This window comes from Centropristis striata, chromosome 9 (assembly GCF_030273125.1).
Source record: "Centropristis striata isolate RG_2023a ecotype Rhode Island chromosome 9, C.striata_1.0, whole genome shotgun sequence".
In the NCBI taxonomy this organism is placed as follows: Eukaryota; Metazoa; Chordata; class Actinopteri; order Perciformes; family Serranidae; genus Centropristis; species Centropristis striata.
The window spans coordinates 1,061,922-1,086,921 of record NC_081525.1 but is presented as its reverse complement, the minus strand read 5'-3'; the positions used below and the strand labels follow the sequence as shown (position 1 = coordinate 1,086,921).

The window sequence follows — 25,000 nt, the reverse complement described above, 5'->3', positions numbered from 1 at the left end:
AAGAAAGACATTAAATGACCAAAAAGACTAAAACACATGAACACATGAACACTTTAACACAGTGGAGACAGAGCTGACTTCCAAAATGATTTGGAGACCCCCAGAAATCATCTCGAGACCCCAGTTGGGGTCCCGACCCCAAGGTTGAGAATAGCTGCACTATAGTAGGAGCTCTCTCTCCTCACACACACACACACACACACACACACACACACATGCACACACACACACACACACACACGCACACACACACACAGTGTCCCAGCAGCGTCTCCTCCGTCTTTATCTCTGTTTCTTTACAGCAGATATTGAATCTTTCATCCTGTGAGATGAAAGAGGCAGAGAGAGCTGCACGGTGTGTATCTGATTACAGCCCCACTGTGTTTGTGATGGATGTCAGGCACTATCTATCTATCTCTGAGTGTGTGTGTGTGTGTGTGTGTGTGTGTGTGTGTGTGTGTGTGTGTGTGTGTGAGTGTGTGAGTGTGTGTGTGTGTGTGTGTGAGTGTGTGTGTGTCCCTCGTGTCCTCATATAACTCCTCTCACCGGAAAATAAAACACAATTAGAGATCATGAAGAGGTAGAAAATGAATATTTCATAAAGAGTAAACACACACAGAGGGAGATGTAATAAACTGATCCAGCTTTTATCACAATAAAATATGTTCTCCACAACCCAACAATGATCTGAAACATACAGGAGGGAAAAGAAAAAGCCCCACAATCCTGTTCACATCACCTCCTCCTGCTCCCACCAGCCTCTATTCTCAGCCTTTAACCCTTTTATATAGGAAACACTTCTACCCTTTATAGTTCAACATAAACGCTGCTAAATAATGATATTTTTAATGGATGGAAATGTGGAAAAGTTCCTCCAGAATATTGCATCAGTGCACCAAGAATGTTAGAAGAACAGAGACAAATCCATGCTGTGATCTGGTTTCAGAAACATTTGACATGTTTAGTAGATTTGTGTATTTTGTGCAATTGTATGGCAGTACTTGTGTTGTGTTGCCTGCTGGGAAAGCCCCTTATTTAGGGACCCCAGGATGCACAAAGATTCACCCACAAGAGGACACAATAACACATTTTACTGCAGGAGAAACACTGCAGGATTTCTGCTCTACCTGCATGAGATTTGCATAAAGTGGGCATGTCTGTAAAGACATTTTGAGGCTAAAAATGGTTAAAATGTGTCCAAACTTAGGAGCATTACTTTACTACAGTCTTAGGTTTCTAGTCAGACCCGATTTATGCAGCTCACAGACTGTTTAGGGACCCCAGGATGCACAAAGATTAACACACAAGAGGACACAACAACACATTTTACTGCAGGAGAAACACTGCAGGATTTCTGCCCCAAACTGCTTCTGATAAAGTGCATAAAGTGGGCATGTCACGTCTAAAAACAGCCCAAATATTTAATAAAGTATCAGATGAAACAGAGAGAAGCAGCCAGGGTTCACACACAGATTTATATCTTGTTGTCTCACCCGGTTTATGCAGCTCACAGACTGTTTAGAGACCCCAGTGTGCACAAATAATCACATATAATAGAACAAAATAACACATTTACTGCAGCAGAAACACTGTGTGGTTTTTGCCTCAAACAGCATGAGATTATCATGAGGTTAGACAGGGTCAGAGGTCCATTTTGACAATGAAGTCTGCTCTAAAACAGCCAAACTTTGGCCTGTTATTTAACGTTCTTACCAACAATATGACGCAACATGATTATTTACCTCTTACTATCGTTGTTTCCTGTGACATCACTGTCTTTAACCTTAAAATTACCATAAAATTGAGCCTCCTATAGCCTCTGAGAGGGGGAAAACCTGCAAAAAATGACAAGGAATTAATGGATTTATTGTAAAACTTCATAGCTTCAAACTACAGGAAACTAAAGTTAACCCTTTTTTCTTATCCAGGGAACAAATAGACAAAACTTTAACTTAAACTCTTAACCACAAAACAGGAGAAAAACAAACATGTAACATCACAGAACTCTAATAAAAGAGACTGAGTGAGATTCTGTTATTAGAGAGAAGGAGTTCATAAAGAGGGGGAGACTTCATGTTAGTCCTCCAGCAGCAGAGTGTCATTAAAAAGCTCTCAGAGCTGCTGCTGCTGATAAATAACCAGCAGAGAGGAAGAGGAGGAAGAGGAGGAAGAGGATCAGAGCTGCGGGTCCATTACCAGCCTCACTCTGGACCAGATCAGAGATTATTAAACACCCAAAGTCAGGAAAATGAACTTCAGCAGAGGCAGAAAGTAAAGAGTAGAGAAGAATGAAGTGAGGAGGGAGACATGGTGATTATGATGATGATGATGATGATGATGATGATTAGACCCGGGGGAGGACCAGTGTGTGTGTGTGTGAGAGAACAAATGGAAAGGAGCAGCAGAGTTGAGTTTTATGCTAATTTAATGAGTGTGAGTGAAGGATGGCTCTCAGTTTTTATCATTCTACAGTTTCTCTCTTCATCTCTGATCTTTATTCTTCCTCTTTTTGTTCAGTTGAGTCTCTGCAGCTCATCTTCCTCTTCATCACCTCCGTCTCTCCGTCTCTCCGTCTGTCCACTCATCATTAATACTAGTATATTAATACTAGTGCAGCCTGTAGGGAGTTTGTATTCATACATTACATGTAGACCACAACAACGTCTGCAACTCCATAAAACACTTATAAGGTACCACACCATGTTTACACAGAGCAGAGAGGAGAGGACAGGAGAGGCTGGAGACATGACAATACTACAAAATGTACAATATGTGAGGAAAACTGTTTTGATAATTTTGTGGGTTTTTTTTTGTCATTTTTTTGTCATTTTGTGTCTTTTTTTGTCATTTTGTGTCTTTTTTTGGTCATTTTGTGTCTTTTTGCGTCATTTTTTTTTGTCATTTTGTGTCTTTTTTTGGTCTTGTGTCTTTTTTTCGTCACTTTGTGTCATTTTTTTGGTCATTGTGTCATTTTTTGGTCATTTTGTGTCTTTTGTTAGTAATTTTGTGTCTTATTTTAGTAATTTTGTGTCATTTTGCGGCGTTTTTTCGTCATTTTGTGTCTTTTTTTCGTCATTTTGTGTCATTTTTTGGTCTTATTGTGTCTTTTTTTTCTTCATTTTGTGTCATTTTTTGGTCATTTTGTGTTATTTTTTGGTCATTTTGTGTTATTTTTTGTCATTTTGCGGGGGTTTTGGTCATTTTGTGTCTTTTTTTTGTCATTTTGTGTCATTTTGTGTCTTTTTTTAGTCACTTTGTGTCTTTTTTTTTGTAATTTTGTGTCTTTTGTATGTCTTTTTTTGGTCATTTGTGTCTTTTTTGGTCCCTTTTACAATATTCATGTTTATCAGACTAGTGCAGTACCTGTAGGAAGTATTTATTCGTATGTATTTGTAAAACTCTTCACATCTTCCTCCGGTCCAACACACTGAGGCTCCAGGAGGTTTTACCAACATGTTTTCAGCTGGATTATAAACCTCATCACACACACACACACACACACACACACACACACACACACACACACACACACACACACACACACACACCTCCACCTCATCCCGTTGTGGCTCTCTGTCACGGTCAATTAGGCGTCTCATTTCTCCAGCCTACCGCCTCAGTGGTGGAGCATCAATGTTATTCCTCTCACACACACAATGTCTCTCCTCCTCCTCCTCCTCCTCCTCCTCCTCCTCCTCCTCCTCCTCCTCCTCCTCCTCCTCCTCCTCCTCCTCCTCCTCCTCCTCCTCCTCCTGATTCTCTGTCTGGTCTGATTTACTTCCATTACCTCTCCTCCTATAAGCTCTTTTGCATGTTGAGTGCCTTTTGTCACATGTGACATCACCACTTAGCTGAGAAGAGGAAAAAAAGTGAAAAGTCTCTCCAACAATGTTTTAATTATGTGGTTTCATAAAGGCCCGGGGGTCCCCGTTATCTCATATTCTGCCTCATAAATATTCCCTCTCTTCTGTCTCTCTCTGCTGAACTTGTTGCCCCTCACTAAAACTAAAGTATTCCACCAAAACTTCCTCCGAAGCCTCGTTTCCAAGGTCATCCTTCAAAATAATGACCGAGACGTTTTCCTCCTGTTTGCCGCCGGGCGGTTTTTATTCCCGTTCCGGTGGAAATATGGCGTGTTGTAATTAGCCTTTGTCTGGCTGAGCGTCTGTTTCATCTCAGGGATTTCACTCCGACCTCCTCCTCCGCTCTGAACGCTGCTTTATTTTAATAAAAAGAGAAAAATATTCAGTGGAAATTAAAGAAATGTACATAACAGCCCGTGGCTGTGAATCCATCTCTGTCAAGTCTAACCTTTAATTACTGCAGCGCTCCAATTCTCCGTCAGGAAACAGGAACAAGAGAGGAGAGATTCAGTGTTTCAACTCTCAGAGATTGACACACATCATAACAGCTGTGTGTGTGTGTGTGTGTGTGTGTGTGTGTGTGGGCCAACAGCTTTGTTTAAACCAGGGGTCTCAAACTCAAATTACCTGGGGGCCGCTGGAGGCAGTATCAAAATGACCAAATAAAGACACAAAATGACAGAAAAAAAACTTAATTACTCAAAAAAGACACAAAATTATTTTTTTAAAAGACACAAAATGACCAAAAAACACACAAAATTACTAAAAAAGACACAAAATTACCAAAAAATACACATATTACCAAAAAAAGACACAAAATTACCAAAAAATGACAAAAAAATGACCATTAAACACACAAAATTACTAAAAAAGACACAAAATGACAAAAAATTACAAAAAATGACCAAAAAATACACAGAATTACCAAAAAAGACACAAAATATTTTTTTTTTAAAAGACACAAAAAAGACACAAAATGACCAAAAAAATTACCAAAAAATACACAGAATTACCAAAGAAAGACATAAAATTATTTTTAATAAGACACAAAATGACCTTTAAATACTCTTTAAAGCTAAATAATGTTAGTGAAGTTTTAAGTGTACTCAAAGGAACAAAACAGCTTTTTGTTGTTGTTTATAATCACCTGACAACAATCAGCTTCATGTTGTTGTTCAATCAGCTGCTCAACACTTCCTGCATATTTTCACATTAAAAGCTCTTTAGTTTATTATAAAAATAACTACTGGAGATGTTCAACAACACAATAAACAAACAACATGAAAATAACAACGAAGCAGCTAGAAACAAAAGAAATATGGAGACACAGTTATATGTGTGTGTGTGTGTGTGTGTGTGTGTGTGTGTGTGTGTGTGTGTGTGTGTGTGTGTGTGTGTGATAATGATGAAGTGGTTTGTCTCTCGTCTCTATTAGTGTGTAATTGTTCTTGGAGCTGCCGATGGATGACTTAAAGCATTACCTCATCGCTCAGCGTGTGTGTGTGTGTGTGTGTGTGTGTGTGTGTGTGTGTAGTTGTGTGTACGTGTGTGTGTGTTTGTGTACCGATGACTCATACTATCAGACATCTGGAGCCCCAAATTCTTTGACCTCACCTTTCTCTCACTCTGTAACGCTCTCTAGGAATGTTTTAAAATATATTTTTGCTATATTTTTTATATATTATTATATTTTATAATATAGTGTGTATTTATAATATTACAAAAATAAAAAATATAGTATATTATATTTATTTTATTATATTATTATTTTTATTATAGTAGTAGTATTTATATTTATTTGTTGAGGTTTTTTGGTAGATTATTGTCTTGTCTTAGTCATTTAATTTTGTTTCATCATTCAATTTAATTACATAATAATAAATTATTTGACGTCATTTTTCTCTCACTCTGTAATGATCTCACGGAATTATTATTTTTTTTAATTTGTGATAATTTTTATATATTTTTTATTATATTTTTTTGTTTATATATAATAAAATATTGCATATTCTTATCAATATATATATATAGATAATAATAAATACTTTAATGATATAAAATAGCTTCTTTTTTTACTTTGTGAACAAGTTTTGGTCTTAGAGCAGCTAAAATAATGGACTTTACAATTCATAAACTGTCAGGTTGTGGTGATAAATAAATAAATATCAGTATTTTGTAAATCTAGACAGAATTCATATCAAGAAAAAAGGTCGATAAAATTATTTATTAACACAGAGATTCTTTTCTCTGGTGCGGTTGCAATATTCAGGAAACAGGAATTGTTTACAGTCATAAATGGAGGAAATCAATAATTCAGCAGGCTAACAAAACGAAAAATTGCCTGAAATGAAATGTCTCTCCCATGACACACACACACACACACACACACACTAAAACACACACACACACACACACACACACACACACACACACACTATGCTGCCTGTCACCTGCCGTCAGCTCTTCTTCTGCTGAAAGTGAGACACAGAAAAGGTCAAGGATACTCTGCTGTCGCTGCTCGATCTGATACTGGAGAAGGTTAGAGGTGTGTGTGTGTGTGTGTGTGTAGGTCAGTGTGAGTGTGTGTGTGTGTGTGTGTGTGTGTGTGTGTGTGTGTGTCCCAGAGGAGGAGTCTATAAAGGAGATGGAGTTCACTGATGGATTGATATTCTGCTGCAGCCGATGGAGACAGAAGGAGACATCACTGTCAGCCTGTCTGACACACACACACACACACACACACACACACACACACACACACACACACACACAGTGTCCGAGGCTGCAGCTCTCCAGAGGCGTTACCTTTGTTCCTCTGTTTCTCTGTGTGCAGCCATGTGAGTCCAGAGGTTGTCATGATGTTCAGCTCACACATGATGAAGACCCCGAGGTCCCCTTAGAGTGTGTGTGTGTGTGTGTGTGTGTGTGTGTGTGTGTGTGTCTTAGTGTGTGTGTGTGTGTGTGTGTGTGTGTGTGTGTGTGTGTGTGTGTGTTATCCGGTGACCCCGTGACCCCTCATGTCTCTCAGTCCGGTCAGTCGTGTCTCTGCAGCTCTACAGAAACTAGTTCTTTTTCTTTTTTCTTTTCTTTTTTTATTAATTTAAACAAAACACAACATAAATCACCAATGGACAAACAGGAAAAGAAAAAGAACAACAACAACAAAATCACAAAACCAACCTCAATAAATAAATAAAACAATAATAAATAAGAATTTTAACACATTAAATAACATTAAAACTAAACATAAAACATACAGTAGATCAGTAAACTTAATAACCTTAATAAGAGAAAATAATAAAGGGTTAAGTTAAAGTTAGAAACTATTTATTCATGAGAGGAACAAACTGCTGTAACCTGCATGTTTCAGTCTGGAAAATATCCTAAAATATAATTATATATATTGATACTTATTGGTCAGTTTTTCTGCTAAACAGGATTAGAATAGAATGCTTTTATTGTCACTATACGCATGTAGAATGAGATTAAAAGCTGACTATATACAGACATGGAAAAAAATTATTAGACCACTTTTTTTCTTCAGTTTCTTGTTCATTTTAATGCCTGGTACAACTATTTTACCAAAATCATTATGAATAAAACCACCAGCCATTAAAATGAACAAGAAACTGAAGAAAACAAGGTGGTTTAATGATTTTTTCCATGACTGTAGATGTTTAGACAGATGGTCCAGACATATCTGACTTATGATCTGATTAAAAACAAATCAATATCTCCTGGTGACCCTGTGTGTCGGGTTATGGCTTTAATAGTTTTATATCGGCTGCAGAGCTGACCGAGGTTTGGTTTGGTTTCCTTTGTGGACTCAGCAGTGATTCTTCCCTCTGAGATTCAGGTTTTTTTGTGTTTTTCAGGGATTTTTAGAGACAAAAGCGTGTCTTCCTGCAGATCCTGAGGCTGAGGGGTGATAAATATATATTAATCTACTGAAAAAGATTCAGACAAAACTGGACATTGTTCACATTTCTGAAGACCAGAAAGAAAAATGTGCAAAGTTAATTTCTGTCCATGTTAGACTTTGATCATATGATTTACATGCCTGAAACTTTTTATGTAAAAACTTTATTCTGAATATCAAGAGAAACATGCATAATGCAATGTTGCTTCTGATTTCTGAACCTGTTTATACCTGCAGCCTTTAGCTGCTGTAGCTTTATATCTACACATCTCTAACATCCTCAGGCTGCTCTCACAATGTTAAATCTGCTGTTTTTAATTCACGCTGGACATTTAATAAGCTGCAGTCTGACCTTTAGAGCTCCTCCTTCTTTAAATACCTTTAAACACCTTTTACAAAACGCCCTGAAGGAAACATGCTGTTTTACATAATCCTTGGATCAGATGGAAATATATTCTGTACAATAATCCTCTCTACTTTATCTCTCATTAATCTTGTGTTGGTTACATGTTGTGTATGTTTTTTTATCGAAAGCTCCCATTAAGATCTTGTATCTGGATGGAGCCTCCTGGATGAATAAATCAATAAGAATCAGGTTTTTCACAAGAAATTTCAGAGCAAAATCAGGTTTTGTGCAACAGAAAAACACCTTTAATCGTCTTGTTCCCTCTGAGCTGTTGGACTCCCTACACTCCATTCATTCCTATGAAAATTGCCCAGTTTCTCAGCCCACAGAGGATTAGAGTCGTTCTTCTGACTGAAAATAATAATCTTAATGACATGCAAATCTTTACAAAGGTTTTATACTAATGTTGGAGGTAAAAGTGCTAATGATGATGCAGTTTGGAAGCTTGATTTATTTATTTATTTCAGAAAACACACAACAAGGGCTGCAACTAACGATTATTTTCATTAGCGATTAATCTGTCGATTATTTAAACGATAAATCGATTATTTGTTTGGTCAATAAAATGTATAAAAATATCAATGAGTTCAATAAAGAATCAGGTGTTTCACAAGAAATGTGAGAGAAAAATACAGGGGTTTTATTTTTATGCAAAACAAAAACACTTTAAATCGTCTTCGTACTCCATTCATTCCTATGAAAACTGTCTAAATTCCTCAGCCCACAGAGGGTCAGAGTCATTATCTGGATCTGCAAATCTTTACAACGGTTTTATAATATAGTACTTATAATAAAGTCTTGATCATGAAGCAGTTTGGAGGTTTAATTTATTTATTTATTTATTTCAGAAAACAAACAAACAACACAAGCTGTTATTAACTGTTTGTCTGTTGTGTTCCAGCCCCGGGCGTTCTCCCATCTCCTTCGACCATGAGATCGTCATGATGAACCATGTGTACAAGGAGAGGTTCCCCAAGGTACACACACACACACACACACACACACACACACTTAGGGTAAACAATGGGAATAAGTGTTGTTTACCTTAATCATGTGTTTTGAAAGTTTTGAGACTAAAACCAAACAGTATAATTGTATTTTGCTGCACACAGGAGAGTAGATTTCCCTCTAAACTGTTAGATTCAGACCTCAGACTGTAGAGGAGGATAAATACTGGCACCATCCTGTTTATTTAGAGCAGAAAATATAGCTCTGTTCTTACCTGGAGGGCTTTTACTTTGAAAGAGCTGCAGGAAGTATTACTCAACTCAACTTTATTTGTAAAGCACTTTAAAACAACCACAGCCGCAACAAAGTGCTGTACATAAACAAACAGAACAAGAGACAATAAAATAAATAAAACAGGAAATAAACACTAAAATAAATAGATTCATTGCTTTTTAAAAGACAATTTAAAAAACAATAAATAAAAGCAAACCATAAAACACTAAACACAAGAGCAGAGTCTCATGCGTGGTTAAAAGCCAAGGAATAAAAATAGGTTTTGAGATGACTTTTAAGCATTAACAGCATGTAGACATAAACATTTTCATGTAAAAAAATAAATATGATAGTTCTCTGGAAAGACATTTCTTTTAATCTATTTTATAACTGATCAGTTCACGAGGTCTCAGATTGAATTTTTTTTTGTCTAATTTTTGGGAATATTTATTTCTGTTTATGTGTGATTCTGGTTTACAGATAATGAAAACACAAAACTCAGTGTCAGAATCATCAAAATTACAAGAAAAACAGGCTTTAAATATTTCACTCTACGTGTAATGAATCTATATAATGTATGAGTTTCACTTTCTGAAATAATTGACTAAAAATATTGAACTTTTTCATGATATTCTAATTTTTTGGGATGTACTGGTGATCAAAAAAGTTAATTTAAAGCCCTTATAACTATATCAGCATGTCATAACATGCTGCATGAAGAATTATCTCATGTAAAGGTATTTTTTTATTATGATTAAGTACCTAGATAGAAGATAATCACTCTTATAAATGACTTTATCGTGTGCACATGCAGTTTTTGGACAGATGTGTGTGAGGTAAATGAGTCATCCTCCTCCTCCTCAAATTACCTGGGGGCCGCTGGAGGCACTATCAAAATGTCCAAAAAAAGACACAAAATTACAAAAAAAAAGACACAAAATTGCTAAAAAAAAAAAGACACAAAATGACAGAAAAAAACTAAATTACTTTAAAAAGACACAAAATGACCAAAAAAGACACAAAATGACCAAAAAAGACACAAATTGACCAAAAAAGACACAAAATTATTTAAAAAAAAGACACAAACTGACAGAAAAAAACTGAATTACTTTAAAAAGACACAAAATGACCAAAAAAGACACAAAATGACCAAAAAAAGACACAAAATGACCAAAAAAGACACAAAATTACTTTAAAAAAAAGACACAAAATGACAGAAAAAAACTAAATTACTTTAAAAAGACACAAAATGACCAAAAAAGACACAAAATGACCAAAAAAGACACAAATTGACCAAAAAAGACACAAAATTATTTAAAAAAAAGACACAAACTGACAGAAAAAAACTGAATTACTTTAAAAAGACACAAAATGACCAAAAAAGACACAAAATGACCAAAAAAAGACACAAAATGACCAAAAAAGACACAAAATTACTTTAAAAAAAAGACACAAAATGACAGAAAAAAAACTAAATTACTTTAAAAAGACACAAAATGACCAAAAAAGACACAAAATGACCAAAAAAAATGACACAAAATGACCAAAAAAGACACAAAATTACTAAAAAAAAGACACAAAATGACAGAAAAAAACTAAATTACTTTAAAAAGACACAAAATGACCAAAAAAGACACAAAATGACCAAAAAAAGACACAAAATGACCAAAAAAGACACAAAAATTACTAAAAAAAGACACAAAATGACCAAAAAAGACACAAAATTACAAAAAAAAAGACACAAATGACAGAAAAAAACTAAATTACTTAAAAAAGAAACAAAATGACCCAAAAAAAGACACAAAATTGCATGTGCAGTTTTTGGACAGATGTGTGTGAGGCATAGACTGTATGTGAGGTAAATGACTCATCTTCCTCCTCCCCCTCCTCCTCCTCCTCCTCCTCCTCCTCCTCCTCCTCCTCCTCCTCCTCCTCCCTCAGGCGACGGCCCAGATGGAGGAGCGTCTGGCGGAGCTGCTGTGCTCCTCGGCCCCTGAGAAGGTGTGTCCCCTGGCCGACGGGGTCCTGAGCTTCATCCACCACCAGCTGACGGAGCTGTCCAGAGACTGCCTGGAGAAGAGCCGCGAGGGCCTCATCACCTCCCGCTACTTCTACGAGCTGCAGGAGAACCTGGAGAAGCTGCTGCAGGATGTAAGTGGAGCTGCACCTCCTTCTCCTCCTGCAGACACTCACCATGTTACTGTAACCCTCTAGAGGAGAAAGAGTCTCTGGAGGAGACTCAGAGATAAAGAGCCAGCAGAGGTCTCATCTGGTCCTTTAAACTCTCTGGGAACATGATTCAACTTCTATTAGAGCATTCTTATATTCAAAAAAAGGCTTTAAATACTCAATTATCCTAAAAATTAATACATTAAGACTGTAAAAAAATAAAAAAAATTATTTGAAGGAAAAAAATTAAAATGTAGCCAATCAAAATAGACTATTTGAAGAAAAATCTATAATTTTTTTTAATATAAATGTTTTTTTTAATTTAAAAAAATCTATATTTTTAAAATTTATGTTTGTATTTTATTTATATTTATTATTATTATTATTATTATTATTATTATTATTATTAGTATTATTATTATTATTATTATTATTATTATATATTTATTATTATTATTTTTTTAATTATTATTTATTGTTTTTATTAATATTATTATTATGTATTCGTAATTATATCATTTTTATGTATTATTATTATTATTATATATTTATTCTTATTTAATTGTTTTAATTTTATTTATTGTTTTTATTAATATTATTATGTATTCGTAATTATATAATTTTTATGTATTATTATTATATTTATTCTTATTTATATTTTTTAAACATTCTTTAATCTTTTGATTATTATTAATATTATTATTATTTATTTATAAGTCTATCATTTTTATTTATTATTATTATTATTATTATTTTATTTTTTTAAGCTACTTTGCAAGGCAAGCTTATTTATGTACAACACAAGGACATTAAAAGAGATTTACATGAGACATAATAATCATTAAAGCAACATTTAAAAGACAAACTAAAGGAGCTACGCTTCCTCATACATTGTATATTGTATTGTATGTGTATATTATATATTATAGGAGTAAATTAAGTAAATTTGTCTTAACTCAGAGAACTCATGACCACTTCAGATAACATTTTTTCACACTTAAAAGCAGCTAAAGTTAAAGTTTAACTTTTAACTTTGGTGAACCGAACTCTTAAAAATGTTCTTTTCTGAAAACAGTTTGTTTCCAGAATCACTCCACCGTCTCGTTTATGATAAAAACTCAGTAATTACCTCTGTAACGAGCAGTAAATTGACATTTCAGACATTTATGAATCAGCATCAGTTGATGGCGTCATCGCTGACGGACGCCGAGCGCCGTGACTAACATAAATCACATCCATCAGAGAGCTCCACATGCTACATATGAAGCATTTATTTCATTAAACCAGGTGAAATTAAATGGTTTGAGGCATAATTCTGCAGTTCACCTGCTAGAAAATAATAAGAAAATCACACTTTTATTTGACGGCTCCCATAGTTTCTTAATTATGTCCCATAAATTAACAGTTTGACTGGTAACTCTTGAGCAGGTTCCTGGAAAGGATTATGCAAATTGATAAATTAATGAATTTCCAATTAACTTTTAGCAGAAACACTTTGAGTCAAAGAGAGGTCGGCTGATAAAACGCATCAATTCATCAAATATAACATGAAGAACTGTGAGAAATTAATCAATATTCATATACAGAAAGTCTATAAGGAAACAAAGAGCTGGACGGTTAATCACCTTTATCTCTGCTTCCATTGATTATAAATAAAAAAACAGATAATTGAAATATAATGATTATAGCAGCGTGTCTTGTTTTCCTCTCTTTATAAATCAAACAGCTTTTCCTCTTTTTCACTGACTAAAATATGTCTAATATAGTGTATAATTTATTTTTTTATTAGCAGTTTGTGGCGGTGCAGTATAACATAGTTTATCTATTTTATTGCAATTAAATTTATGTTATTTATTATTTTATATACTGAATATATATAAGTAGTTTTTGGAAAGTTGTGCACTAACATAAATCAAATTTTATTGATTGTTTTATATATTATTTTAATATTAATATGACATATTATTTATTTTTATACATATATATGTATATATTAATTATGATTTATTTGTATTTATAAATGTATAAATAGAATATAGGTTAAGTAGTTTCTGGTAGAAAGATTTAATTTAATCAATTATTTGTATTTTATTTATATTTATATGACATATATTATTTATTTGTATAAATATATGTATATAAACTTATAATTTATTTGTATTTATCATTTTTTATATATCGAATATAGGTTTAGTATTTTCTGGTAGGTTGTGCACTAACACAGATCTAATTTATTGATTATTTTATATATTATTTTAATGACACGTATTATTTATTTGTATACATATATGTTGATATATTAATTATAATTATATATATATATATATTCTATTTATTTGTATATTTTTATAACTTTTACTACAATGTCATTTACTTTTATTTTGCATTTATTTCTCAGTTGATTTTTTAAAAATATTTTTATATATTAACTTCAAGAAAATTCTGTTTTTTTTTAGTTCAGTGCCTGATGTTTCCAGAGTCATTATGTTAAATAATCATCATCTCAATATTGACCCAAATTATTGTGTTTACATTTTCTGCAAAAATTGAACATCTGCTTATAAATTCAGGCGTAAATAACTAATTAACTGACCGTCAGAACTGCGTCTCGTTGTTTAATCCTGCAACAACGAGCCGTTATTATTATTATCATTAAATATTAACTGATTAATCTCGATACGAGCCCTAAAATAAACTCTGAGTCTAAAACCTGATGAAACATCGTGACTCTGTTTAATGTCGGTCACGCTCAGTTTACCGCAGAACAACTCAGCGCTGACTGGCGGGGCCGTCACGCCGTGATGTCATACGACAACACAAAGACTGAGACCAGGTGCACACACACACACACACACACACACACACATTTATTACTGTCTGTTAACAGCAGCTCGGTGTGGTGGGACGTCTCGGACAGTTTTTGTGTGTTTTTGTGTGCAGAAATCTGATTAAACTCCTAGTGCATTTTATATTTAAAAAAAAGTCTTAAAATATATAATATTATCCTAAAAATTCCTACATTAAGACTGTAAAAAAAATACATCTATCCCATCACAATAGACTATTTGAAGATAAGAATAAATATTATTTTAATATAAATATTGTTGTTTTTATTTTATTAATGTTTTATGTATTTATTCTTATAATATTTTATTTTGTATATATTTCTATACTTTTTATTTATTATTATTTTTATTATTAATATTAATATTAATTAATTTATTAATTTATTTATTTATTTGTTTGTTTGTATGTTATTAATTAATTAAAAGCCCAAAAAATCTGGTGTGGTGGGACGTTTAGGACACTTTTTGTGTGTTTTTTTATGCGTGTGAGCGCAGAAACCTGATTAAAATTCTAGTGCAATTTTATATTAAAAACAGTCTTAAAATATAGAATTATCCTAAAAATGACTACAAGACTGCAAAAATTTAAACATATCTTAGAGAGAAAAAAAAAGATATTATACATTTTTGTTTATTACTGTCTATTAACAGCAGTTTTTGAAATCTGATTAAACTTGTGGTTCATTTTTCACATCAGAAATATATTTACATGTGTGTCAGTGGTGACATCTCTATTAGCTCAGTTTCAGAGCCGGGGTGGGGGGGGTGGGGGGGGGGGGGGGGGGTGGGGGGGGGGGGGGGGGGGGGGGGGGGGGGGGGTGGGGTTATAGCTCCCACCGGCCTCTTATTGACCTTCTGTTCTACTGGGACACACACACACACACACACACACACTCTCCATCACACACACACACACACACACACACACACACACACACAGACACTCTCCATCACACACACACACACACACACACAGACACTCTCCATCACACACACACACACACACACACACTCTCTCCATCACACACACACATGGTCCCTGATTTTAATTTCACACTCCAGCAGTCACCGGGGGCTGACGGATGACTCTCCCAGACGAGCAGGAGGAGGTGAAGGAGGTGCAGGCGGAGGGGTTTTTGGGGAGGGGGCGGGGCTTCAGGGGGATTCCTCTGCGTCTGATTGGCCGGCGGGCTGTCGGGGGGGAGGAGGGGGGGGCGGAGGTGTATGTGAAGGCGTTTTCATGCTTGTGGAGCTTGTTAGAACCTGAACACATCTGGAGGAGACGCAGAGGAGGCACTGCAGGCTGGTGATGACATCATCAGTTAGGAGGCGCTAGGGCAGCAGCAGGTGGAGGAGAGGAGGAGAGGATGGAGGCGTTCAGCAGGAGGACGGAGGGCTGAAACCTCCTGGTCTTGGTCGTCTTGGTGGTTTATGGACGTTTCTCCTGGTGTTGAGGCTGTTTGTCGGGGGGAGAATGTCTCGCGTCTCCTGGCAGAGGAGGCTGGAGGAGGAAGAGGAGGTGCTGGAGGATGTGATGAGGAGGAGCCAGTGGAAGGTGTTTACTCACAGCTGGGAGGAGGAGGAGCAGCAGGAGGAGGAGGAGGAGGAGACAGACTTTACAGTTGAGTCTATTTCAGTTTGGTTTGGTCCGTCTGGAGGAGCGTCGCTCCTCTAAAATCACTTTCTGACTCGTTTGGTTTCATTTATTCTCTGCTGGTTCTCTGTTTTAGTTGGTTCTAACCAAGGTTATTATAGTGAACGAAAACTAATGAAATAACCAAAACTAGAATTGGAAAAACATTTTTTTTGTTAATTGAAATAGCAATAAAAATGAGAGTTTGTTTAAAATGATAACTGACTGAAACTGTATTTTGTGATTATAAACTAACTAAAACTAACTAAAATTATAGTGAAAATGTCCTTCGTTTTCATCTTTGTCAACTTTTTTCATGCGTAAACCTTTTTGGTTGATATGAAATGTATTTAATCTATCTGGTTTTATGACTTAATAAACTTATTGGGGGCTGAGATGGATCAGACAAAGGAAATAAAGGAAACATTTATTGTGGACCTTATTGAATCTGGACCCAACAAATACCCCATTACACAACAACTACAACTAACACTAAAACTAAAGTAAAACTAATTTAAAAAATTCACAAATTTACGAGAAAAAAGTGATGAATTCACGGGAAAAAATTGTCAAATTTACAAGAAAATAGTGACAAATTTACAATAAAAAATTGACAAGATAATGAGAAAAAAAGTGACAAATTTAAAGAAAAAAAAATGTCAAATTTACAAGAAAAAAATGACAAAAAGGAAACATTTATTGTGACCTTATTGAATCTGGCACCCAACAAATACCCCATTACAAAACAACTACAACTAAAAAAAACTAAACTAAAAACTAAACTAAAACTAAGCATTTTCCAAAAAAATAAAAACTAATAAAACTATCAAACTCACTCTAAAAACTGATTGAAAAATCCAAAACTATTCTAACCTTGGTTCTAACTTTATTTCACATGAGATATAAACAGGAAGTCCTTCAGATTATTCTTCTTATTTTATTACGATCTCCTTGAAAGAAAATCATCTTTTTGCAGCTTGTTTCGTCAGACATGTCTGCACTGTAAAATCCAACTTGTTGTTTCAACTCTAATATCTGAGTGTCGAAGCTGAGAAATGATTTAATGTCAAGACAACAAAGACAACAGAGTTACCTCAAATTAATCTCACTATTTGACTCAATATTTTAGGTTAAAATGACTTTTTGCACAAATCTTTGTTGTATTGAAAAGGAAAAAGTTGTTATATTTAGAGCTGCAACAATTATTCGATTAATTTGTGTCTTTTTGTTTCTTTTTTGGTCATTTTTGTGTCTTTCTATAGTCATTTTGTGTCTTTTTGTGTCTTTTTTGTCATTTTGTGTCTTTTTTTGCTCTCTTTGTGTCTTTTTTAGTCATTTTGTGTCTTTTTTTGGTCATTATGTGTCTTTTTGTGTCTTTTTTAGTCATTTTGCATCTTTTTTTTGGTCATTTTGTGTCTTTTTGTGTCTTTTTTAGTCATTTTGTGTCTTTCTTTAGTCATTTTGTGTCTTTTTGTAGTCATTTTGTGTCTTTTTTGGCTCATTTTGTGGGACTTTTTGGTCATTTTTGTGTCTTTCTTTAGTCATTTTGTGTTTTTTTTTAGTCTTTTTGCTTCTTTTTTTGCTCATTTTGTGTCTTTTTGTGTCTTTTTTAGTCATTTTGTGTCTTTTTTTGCTCATTTTGTGTCTTTTGTGTCTTTCTGACGTCATCTTGTGGTTTGGGAAACACTCAATGACATTTTTATACAATTTATTGACCAAACAACTAATCGATGAATCATTTAAATAATCAACAGATAATAATCATTAGTTGCAGTTCTAGTTATAATAATAAAGAAGCAGCATTGTGTTTTAAAGTGTGTTTCTGGAGATCAGTGAGCGTTCTGGAGGTCAATGACCAACTCATGAATTATTAAATCTGGTTGTAATCTTTCAGCTGCTGCAGCTGTTTGTGGTTAATAATTCAGACTTGTTAATGAGTCATCTGTTCTGCTGTTGACAGTGTGAAGGATTATTGTTTGATAGATTCTTTTGGATCACTTAATTATGAGACAAAGGGACTAAAAGTTGTATTTCCTGGTGTGGAGAATGATTCAGAGCTGTCAGATCTTCTATCATGTGATTATTTTAGTCTCTCGGGGACATTTAGGACAGTTTAACTGCTGCTGAGTTTAGTTTTTCAACTGTTGGACATCCAGATGTTTCATCTGTTTCATCTCTTCACTTAATCAGGTTAAAGTTTCATTTCACCAAAATCACAAAGAAATTATTTCTCACTTTGCACTTGAACATGAAAACACTTTGGTGGTGATATGAAGCTTTTAATCTGTTAAATATTCTAATTTATTATGGTATATTTTACTTTATACTGTATCAACATCTAGGATATTGTACGTTTTCTTAAAATTAAATTAAACAGCAATTATAGCAATTTATAGAAATAATACATTTTAATCTTAAAACAAGTACAAGCAGAAACAACCAGAGATTTTAGAGGAACAGATACGTATATTTGGTATAACTACACTGCAAAAAAACAGATAAAACAGTAAATCTGAGGGAAATACCTTGGCAAGATTTCTTAAATTAAGATTATTAAATCTAGAAATAATCATGTTGAACACTTAAAATAAGAAATTAACTCTTAAAACAAGATAAATTATCTAACAGACAAGTTTTTTTTTGTTATCTTGGTAAGAAACAAATCATTTTCAGTGTAGTGAAGGAAAACGTCTTGATAAATGTGATTATTCTTACAGTAAATATTGTCATAAATCACCAACTGGAGCTGGAGATTATCATTCTGCCTCCCAGTCAACAGGAGAGGAGTTTATTAAATGGAGATGAAGAAGAATTGTCTTTTTCTAGACTCAGTGATTTGGGTGAAGTTTCCCTTGAAACTGAACTAAAAATCTGTTTTTTGGGCTCTCTTTGATCGAGAAATGGAAGTTTTTCTGTTCATAATCATGTTTTACAGCATCTCTTCACTTCATGTTCAGGGTTTAAAACCATCTTGACTTTCTTCAGATCTAGTTTTCTCCTTCAGTCTCTCTGTCTTTGTTCTCCTCCTCCTCCTCCTCCTCCTCCTCCTCCTCATTTCTTTATCCATCCATCCGTTCTCTCTCCTCCTGTCACGACCCCATTACAGAGTCCACAGGAGGCCTCCTCACCTCCTCACCTCTCCTCTCCTCTTCCTCCTCCACCTTTACCCCGTCTCTTTCATCTGTCTCTGTGTCCTCCTCTCCTCTCCTCTCCTCCTCCTCAGCTCCTGCTCTCATCTTTCACCTCTCCCCCTACTGTCATCCTCACCTCTCCTCCTCCTCCTCCTCTTCATCCTCTCCTCCTGCTCTCGTCCTTCTCCTCTCCTCCACCTTTCACCTCATCCATCCTGAGGAGGTAGCTGCCAAGCGGTCCAGGCCCTGCAGGAGTCCCTGGGAGACCCTGTAGACCCTGTAAGACCCCTGCAGGAGTCCCTGGGAGACCCTGTAGACCCCGTAAACCCTGTAAGACCCCTGCAGGAGTCCCTGGGAGACCCCGTAGACCCCGTTAGACCCCTGCAGGAGTCCCTAGGAGACCCTGTAGACCCCGTAAACCCTGTTAGACCCTGCAGGAGTCCCTGGGAGACCCTGTAGACCCCGTTAGACCCCTGCAGGAGTCCCTGGGAGACCCTGTAGACCCCGTTAGACCCCTGCAGGAGTCCCTAGGAGACCCTGTAAGACCCCTGCAGGAGTCCCTGGGAGACCACTTTAGACCCCTGCAGGAGTCCCTGGGAGACCCCGTAGACCCTGTTAGACCCCTGCAGGAGTCCCTGGGAGACCCTGTAGACCCCGTTAGACCCCTGCAGGAGTCCCTGGGAGACCCTGTAGACCCCGTTAGACCCCTGCAGGAGTCCCTGGGAGACCCTGTAGACCCCGTTAGACCCCTGCAGGTGTCCCTGGGAGACCCTGTTAGACCCCTGCAGGTGACCTGAGGGCAGGTGGGCTTCAGACTGCAGACTCAGCTGAGGTGATCCGTCACATCCAGCTGCTAACATCTGGTCTAATTGTCTCTCAGCTGGACTCAGGAGGAGACAGAGAGATGATCTCTGATAGGCTGGAGGTGACCTCATCTCCATGGTAACCAGTCACTGAATGATGCTCCACCTCCTCAGACGTTTGACTGAACCAGTTTAAACATTTTCACCTTTGACCCCAACCTGATACTGACAGTTTAAACTGGCAGATAACTACTTCCTGTTGAGTCATTTCAGTATAAAATACATTCATGTAACCATAAATGTTAATGAAAGTATAGTTTTTAACCTCTTATGGTTTGGACCTAAACCTGTTAATTCTGATTGTTTTTAAAAACTAAACTATTAACTTCAATTTATCAGTACATGCTTCAATCATCTTGTAATTTTTGGGAAATTTGATTTTACTTTTTACTACTACTTTTTTTTTTAGATTTTATCCACTATAAGTAACAAAAATATCTCAAAGTTGAGGGGACAAAAGCTCAAATATATATTAAAAAAATATCGCCCTTTTATTATTATTATTATGTATTATGATTTACTGTTAAATTGAAATTTCCCCGTTGTGGGACTAATCATAGGAAATATTAATATTAAAAATCCACATAATATTATTATTTTAGAGAGCAGACAAATGCAGAAAAGCTGTTAAAACACATTTTCTGTTCAGTGAATGAAACCACCAGAGAATCACTGCTACATTAGACACACACACACACACACACACACACACACTCTGACTGGTTAATTAGCCTCTGCTGCTCGGTGGGAGTCCCTCAGCCGTCCATTACTCACCGATCACTGGCCTGTACAGTCACCACACACACACACACACACACACACACACACACACACACACACACATCCAGTCTCCTTCACGCTTATATATACACATAGTAATACATATTTAGCGTGCCCATACAGTATATCTGCCCCCCTTTTCCAGGTTTCATTACATGTATAAATAATGCAGGAGGGGGGGGGGGGGGTCTCGGGGGCCCCGGTCTCCTGCTTCTGTCAGCGTCTCTGTTAGACAAACAGCAGCGAGACGCCACGTTTTGTTTATGAATCTCCTCCTCCTGACACTCATACAGTACATACACATTATACACACACATACACACACACACACACATCAGTCCCCTGAGTGAAGCATGTTTTACACTGGGAGGTTTGTAATTGTTGCAGCTTCCACTTTGCACACACACTCTGACATTCACACACACACACACACACACACACACACACATGTTCCATCTGTGAACTCTCATAATAATCAACCAATCAGAATAATTTGTCTTCTCATGTGCAAAATGAAGAAAACATGCATAAAGAATTTCATAAATGAAATAATCCAGAAATAAATCAGTTTCGGGAAAGAAAAGGAATTTAATAAATTTAAAAAATACATTTGAGATTCATACAAAATAAATTTATACATTTAAAAATGAACATAAATAAATAAATAGGGAAATAATACAAAGAAAAATAAAGTAGGAAGTTAAAATTATATTATATATATAATATATATTTATATATATATATATATATATATATATATATGAATTATACTGACCTTATTATTATTATTATTATTATATACTGTCTAATCACAATAACATTATTACCATCATCAACCTACCAACTGATCTTCTTTTTAACATCTTTAGTGTCCTTGTTCTATTCTGTGTTTTTCTATTGTTGTTTTTATTTATTATATCTCAGTATTTTATTGTCTTGTATTTTATTATACTTAAATACCAGACTGCTGTGACAACTGAATTTCCCTTCGGGGATGAATAAAGTAATCTATCTATCTAAAATAGATATATCAGTTTATATCACAATAAATCAATGAATACATTTATTTTTAATACTATTTTTGGTACATTTATTGGCATTTTGATTAATGTATTAATTGATTCATTTCTATATATTTTATGTTTTAACAGTTTCTGATACAAACCAAACAATCTCTTATGTTTAGATAAATTAAAGGTGAATGAAGCCAAACAGCCAGAAAAAAGACTATAAAACTGAATATACAGTTACACTCAGTAGTTATAAAGGCAGTAAATCATTTATTTTCCTGTCAGAAACATGTGGAAGTGAAATATATTCAGACAAACCAGGATTCATTTCTGGCTTCCACTTTGCACACACACTCTGACATTCACACACACACACACACACACACACACATGTTCCTGCAGTGTGTATCAGTGTTTGTGCTGGTGTGTTTTGTGGTAAATTGCTCCGTGTCGGTGCTGACAGGCGTTTCACGCTGAGACGAGGCTGCTGCTGCTGTAGATTACGTCTCCTCTCACTGAGGACGGATCTGTCCTCAGACTGTCCTCAGACTGTCCCTCTAACGGTGAAGGACGAACACAATCAGGACACGTTCTCTGCAGCGCCGAGGTCGAACATGATGCATTACTGCAAATATGATTATAATAATAATGAATAGATGTTTGTAGGTGAAGCCTCCGTTAGACGCTCGTACCGTTCTGTCTCATGTCCACGTCCAAATAATCCACAGAGACCGGCCGGTAAACGTGAAATATTCACTCAGAAAAATGCAGGAAAAATACAGAAATACAAAATGTCACTAAATGAAATGCAAATTGTGTCAAAAAACTATCCGGTTCCACTCCCCGCTTGTCCTGACTGACAATCACGAAAGTGACAAATTAAGGTGCAGTCTTCACTAAACTGAAATATATCTCTCGTAAATAAATATTGCAAACATCAAAATATGTACATATTGTAAATATTCTTTTTCATAATTCTTCTGAACTTCAATTATTCTATTAACAAAAAAAATGCATTTAGGCTGCTACAAGAGATGTGGAGATGTGTGAGAGAAAACATCTCTTATTTTTATTATAATATTAAGAATTCTGACATTTGAGAAGAAACATTGAAGGTGAAATGTTTTCCAGGGTTTCTACGTAATGTGGAAAAAATACAGAATTAGATTTTTCAAGAGTGGAAAAACAGTTGCATTTCCAAAGTAAATTGATGGTTTCATTGTCAGCATTATTTGCCGTCACTGCTAGAAGATTATGATGTAAATGACTAAATCTGCAGCTGCAGCAGCAGTATCAGTATAGTTGTAGTCAGATGAGATCAGCTGCTGTAGAGTCACTAACTGATTGATCCGGCTGAAGTTAAAACACCTGATTTGCATTAATAAATCTGATCATTCAGTCAGTGATTCAGACCTGCTGAGTTATCAGCTCCGTGTTAACTTGTTTGAGCTTCAGTACCAGTTATAGACTCCTGGTTATTATTTATCAACATATTAACAAACAGAACATAGTCAGAATGTATCATAAATGCTGACAGTTTGATCCTAGAAACATGTATTTGATACAGGGTTCGTACAGGTGCTTGAAACCCTTGAAAAGTGCTTGAATTTTGGTTAAAGTGCTTAAAATTGTATCTGCATTTCTTTAACAACAAAATCCTATAGAATAGAAATATAATTAGTTGGAGAACCTGAAATGAAAACGTGAAATAATCATTTTCAGTATGTATGTATTGGAAGAAATATGTAATTTACCACAGCTGTAAGATGCTGGAAAAGCTTGAAAATGGACCTTTAACGTGCTTGAATTTGAACTTGGAAAAGGTATAGAAACTCTGTTAATAATACACCTGTTGCTTCTTGTATTCACATGTCAGATATGTCCTGTAACTTAAAGTGTGTAGAAGTTTTGAGATGTAAAGTGTTTTTGTTGCTCTGCAGGCTCACGAGCGCTCAGAGAGCGTGGAGGTGACCTTCGTCACTCAGCTGGTGAGGAAGCTGATGATCATCATCGCTCGGCCAGCCAGGCTGCTGGAGTGTCTGGTGAGGAGCACAACATCTTCTTCATGTTGTTGTTTTTTATTGTTGTTTGCACTTAAAATACATACAATCATAAAGAAAGAACAGCACAAGAAACAGATAAAAATGTGCAGGAAACATTAAAAAGCCTGCAGACCTGTTACACTTATAAATAACTAAACTTTACTTAAATTACATGAAAATAAAAAATACAAAGAAAACAAGATCCAAAGGTGATGAGAACATCTGTAGGGATGTTTTCAGCTTTGGTCTTAAATGTATTTAACCCTCTGGGACCACTAGGGACATTTTCAGCCATATTTGTCATTTTCCACTGTTGTCATATCTACTAATTAACTTCTCTTCACATCAAAATAAGAATTAAAATAGGACTATATAGGAGCAGTTAGTGTCTTATGCATTCTAGAATAAATCAAATCCATAACATCCACAGAGAAGAATATGATCCATTTCAAGAGAACAGCTCTTTGTCTTTTGCTGCAGACATTTAATTTAAATGAACTCATTTATGTTAGAATTGGTTGCTTATCCTCTAGTGACAAACAAGATTAAATGATGATTCTGGTTCCAAATGGGTTTGGACGTTAAAACAAGAAAAACATGAATAAAAAACAGATTATATGTCACAATTGATTAGCAAATTATTGCATTCTTTCATATTCATACAAAGTGCCAGCTTTTTGGACTCTGGATTGTTTGAATAATGCAACATAAAGGATGTATAACAAGAGTAACTTGACAGAAACAGCACAAAGAAAATCTATCATATTACAGTCAAATACCAGCAAAAAAAAACAACATAAAACATGTAAATTGGCTTCATGTTATACATCATATTAAATATGTTTTAATCAAGCCGTGTGGTAAATTTCTCGTCCTGGTTGGTTTCCTCTGCAGCAGATTTTACATTTTAATTTTAATCCCACGCTGCTGCACCGTGGTGTAAATTACAGACTGTATGAAAATAAAATGAGAAATATTAACTAGAATGGGTTTTTCATATTGTACAGCTGGACTCCATGCATGGTTAATAAACAATTTACAGCTTCCTCCTGGAACGAGCCAGCCACAGAGAGGCATTTATGCACTTCTTCCTCTGAGAATATATATTATAAAGTAC

The 25,000-nt window shown here is 35.4% G+C and overlaps 1 protein-coding gene across 1 annotated transcript in view; it reads left to right on the top strand.

Annotated features, from left to right (window-relative positions):
* Window positions 1–25,000, top strand: part of mast2 (microtubule associated serine/threonine kinase 2) — a 258,263-nt gene that overhangs the window by 208,037 nt on the left and 25,226 nt on the right. The window contains exons 10-12 of the mRNA XM_059341171.1: window positions 9,090–9,165; window positions 11,351–11,560; window positions 23,782–23,883. Of these exons, the coding sequence (XP_059197154.1) occupies window positions 9,090–9,165; window positions 11,351–11,560; window positions 23,782–23,883 (388 nt within the window). The remainder of the gene's footprint in view (window positions 1–9,089; window positions 9,166–11,350; window positions 11,561–23,781; window positions 23,884–25,000) is intronic.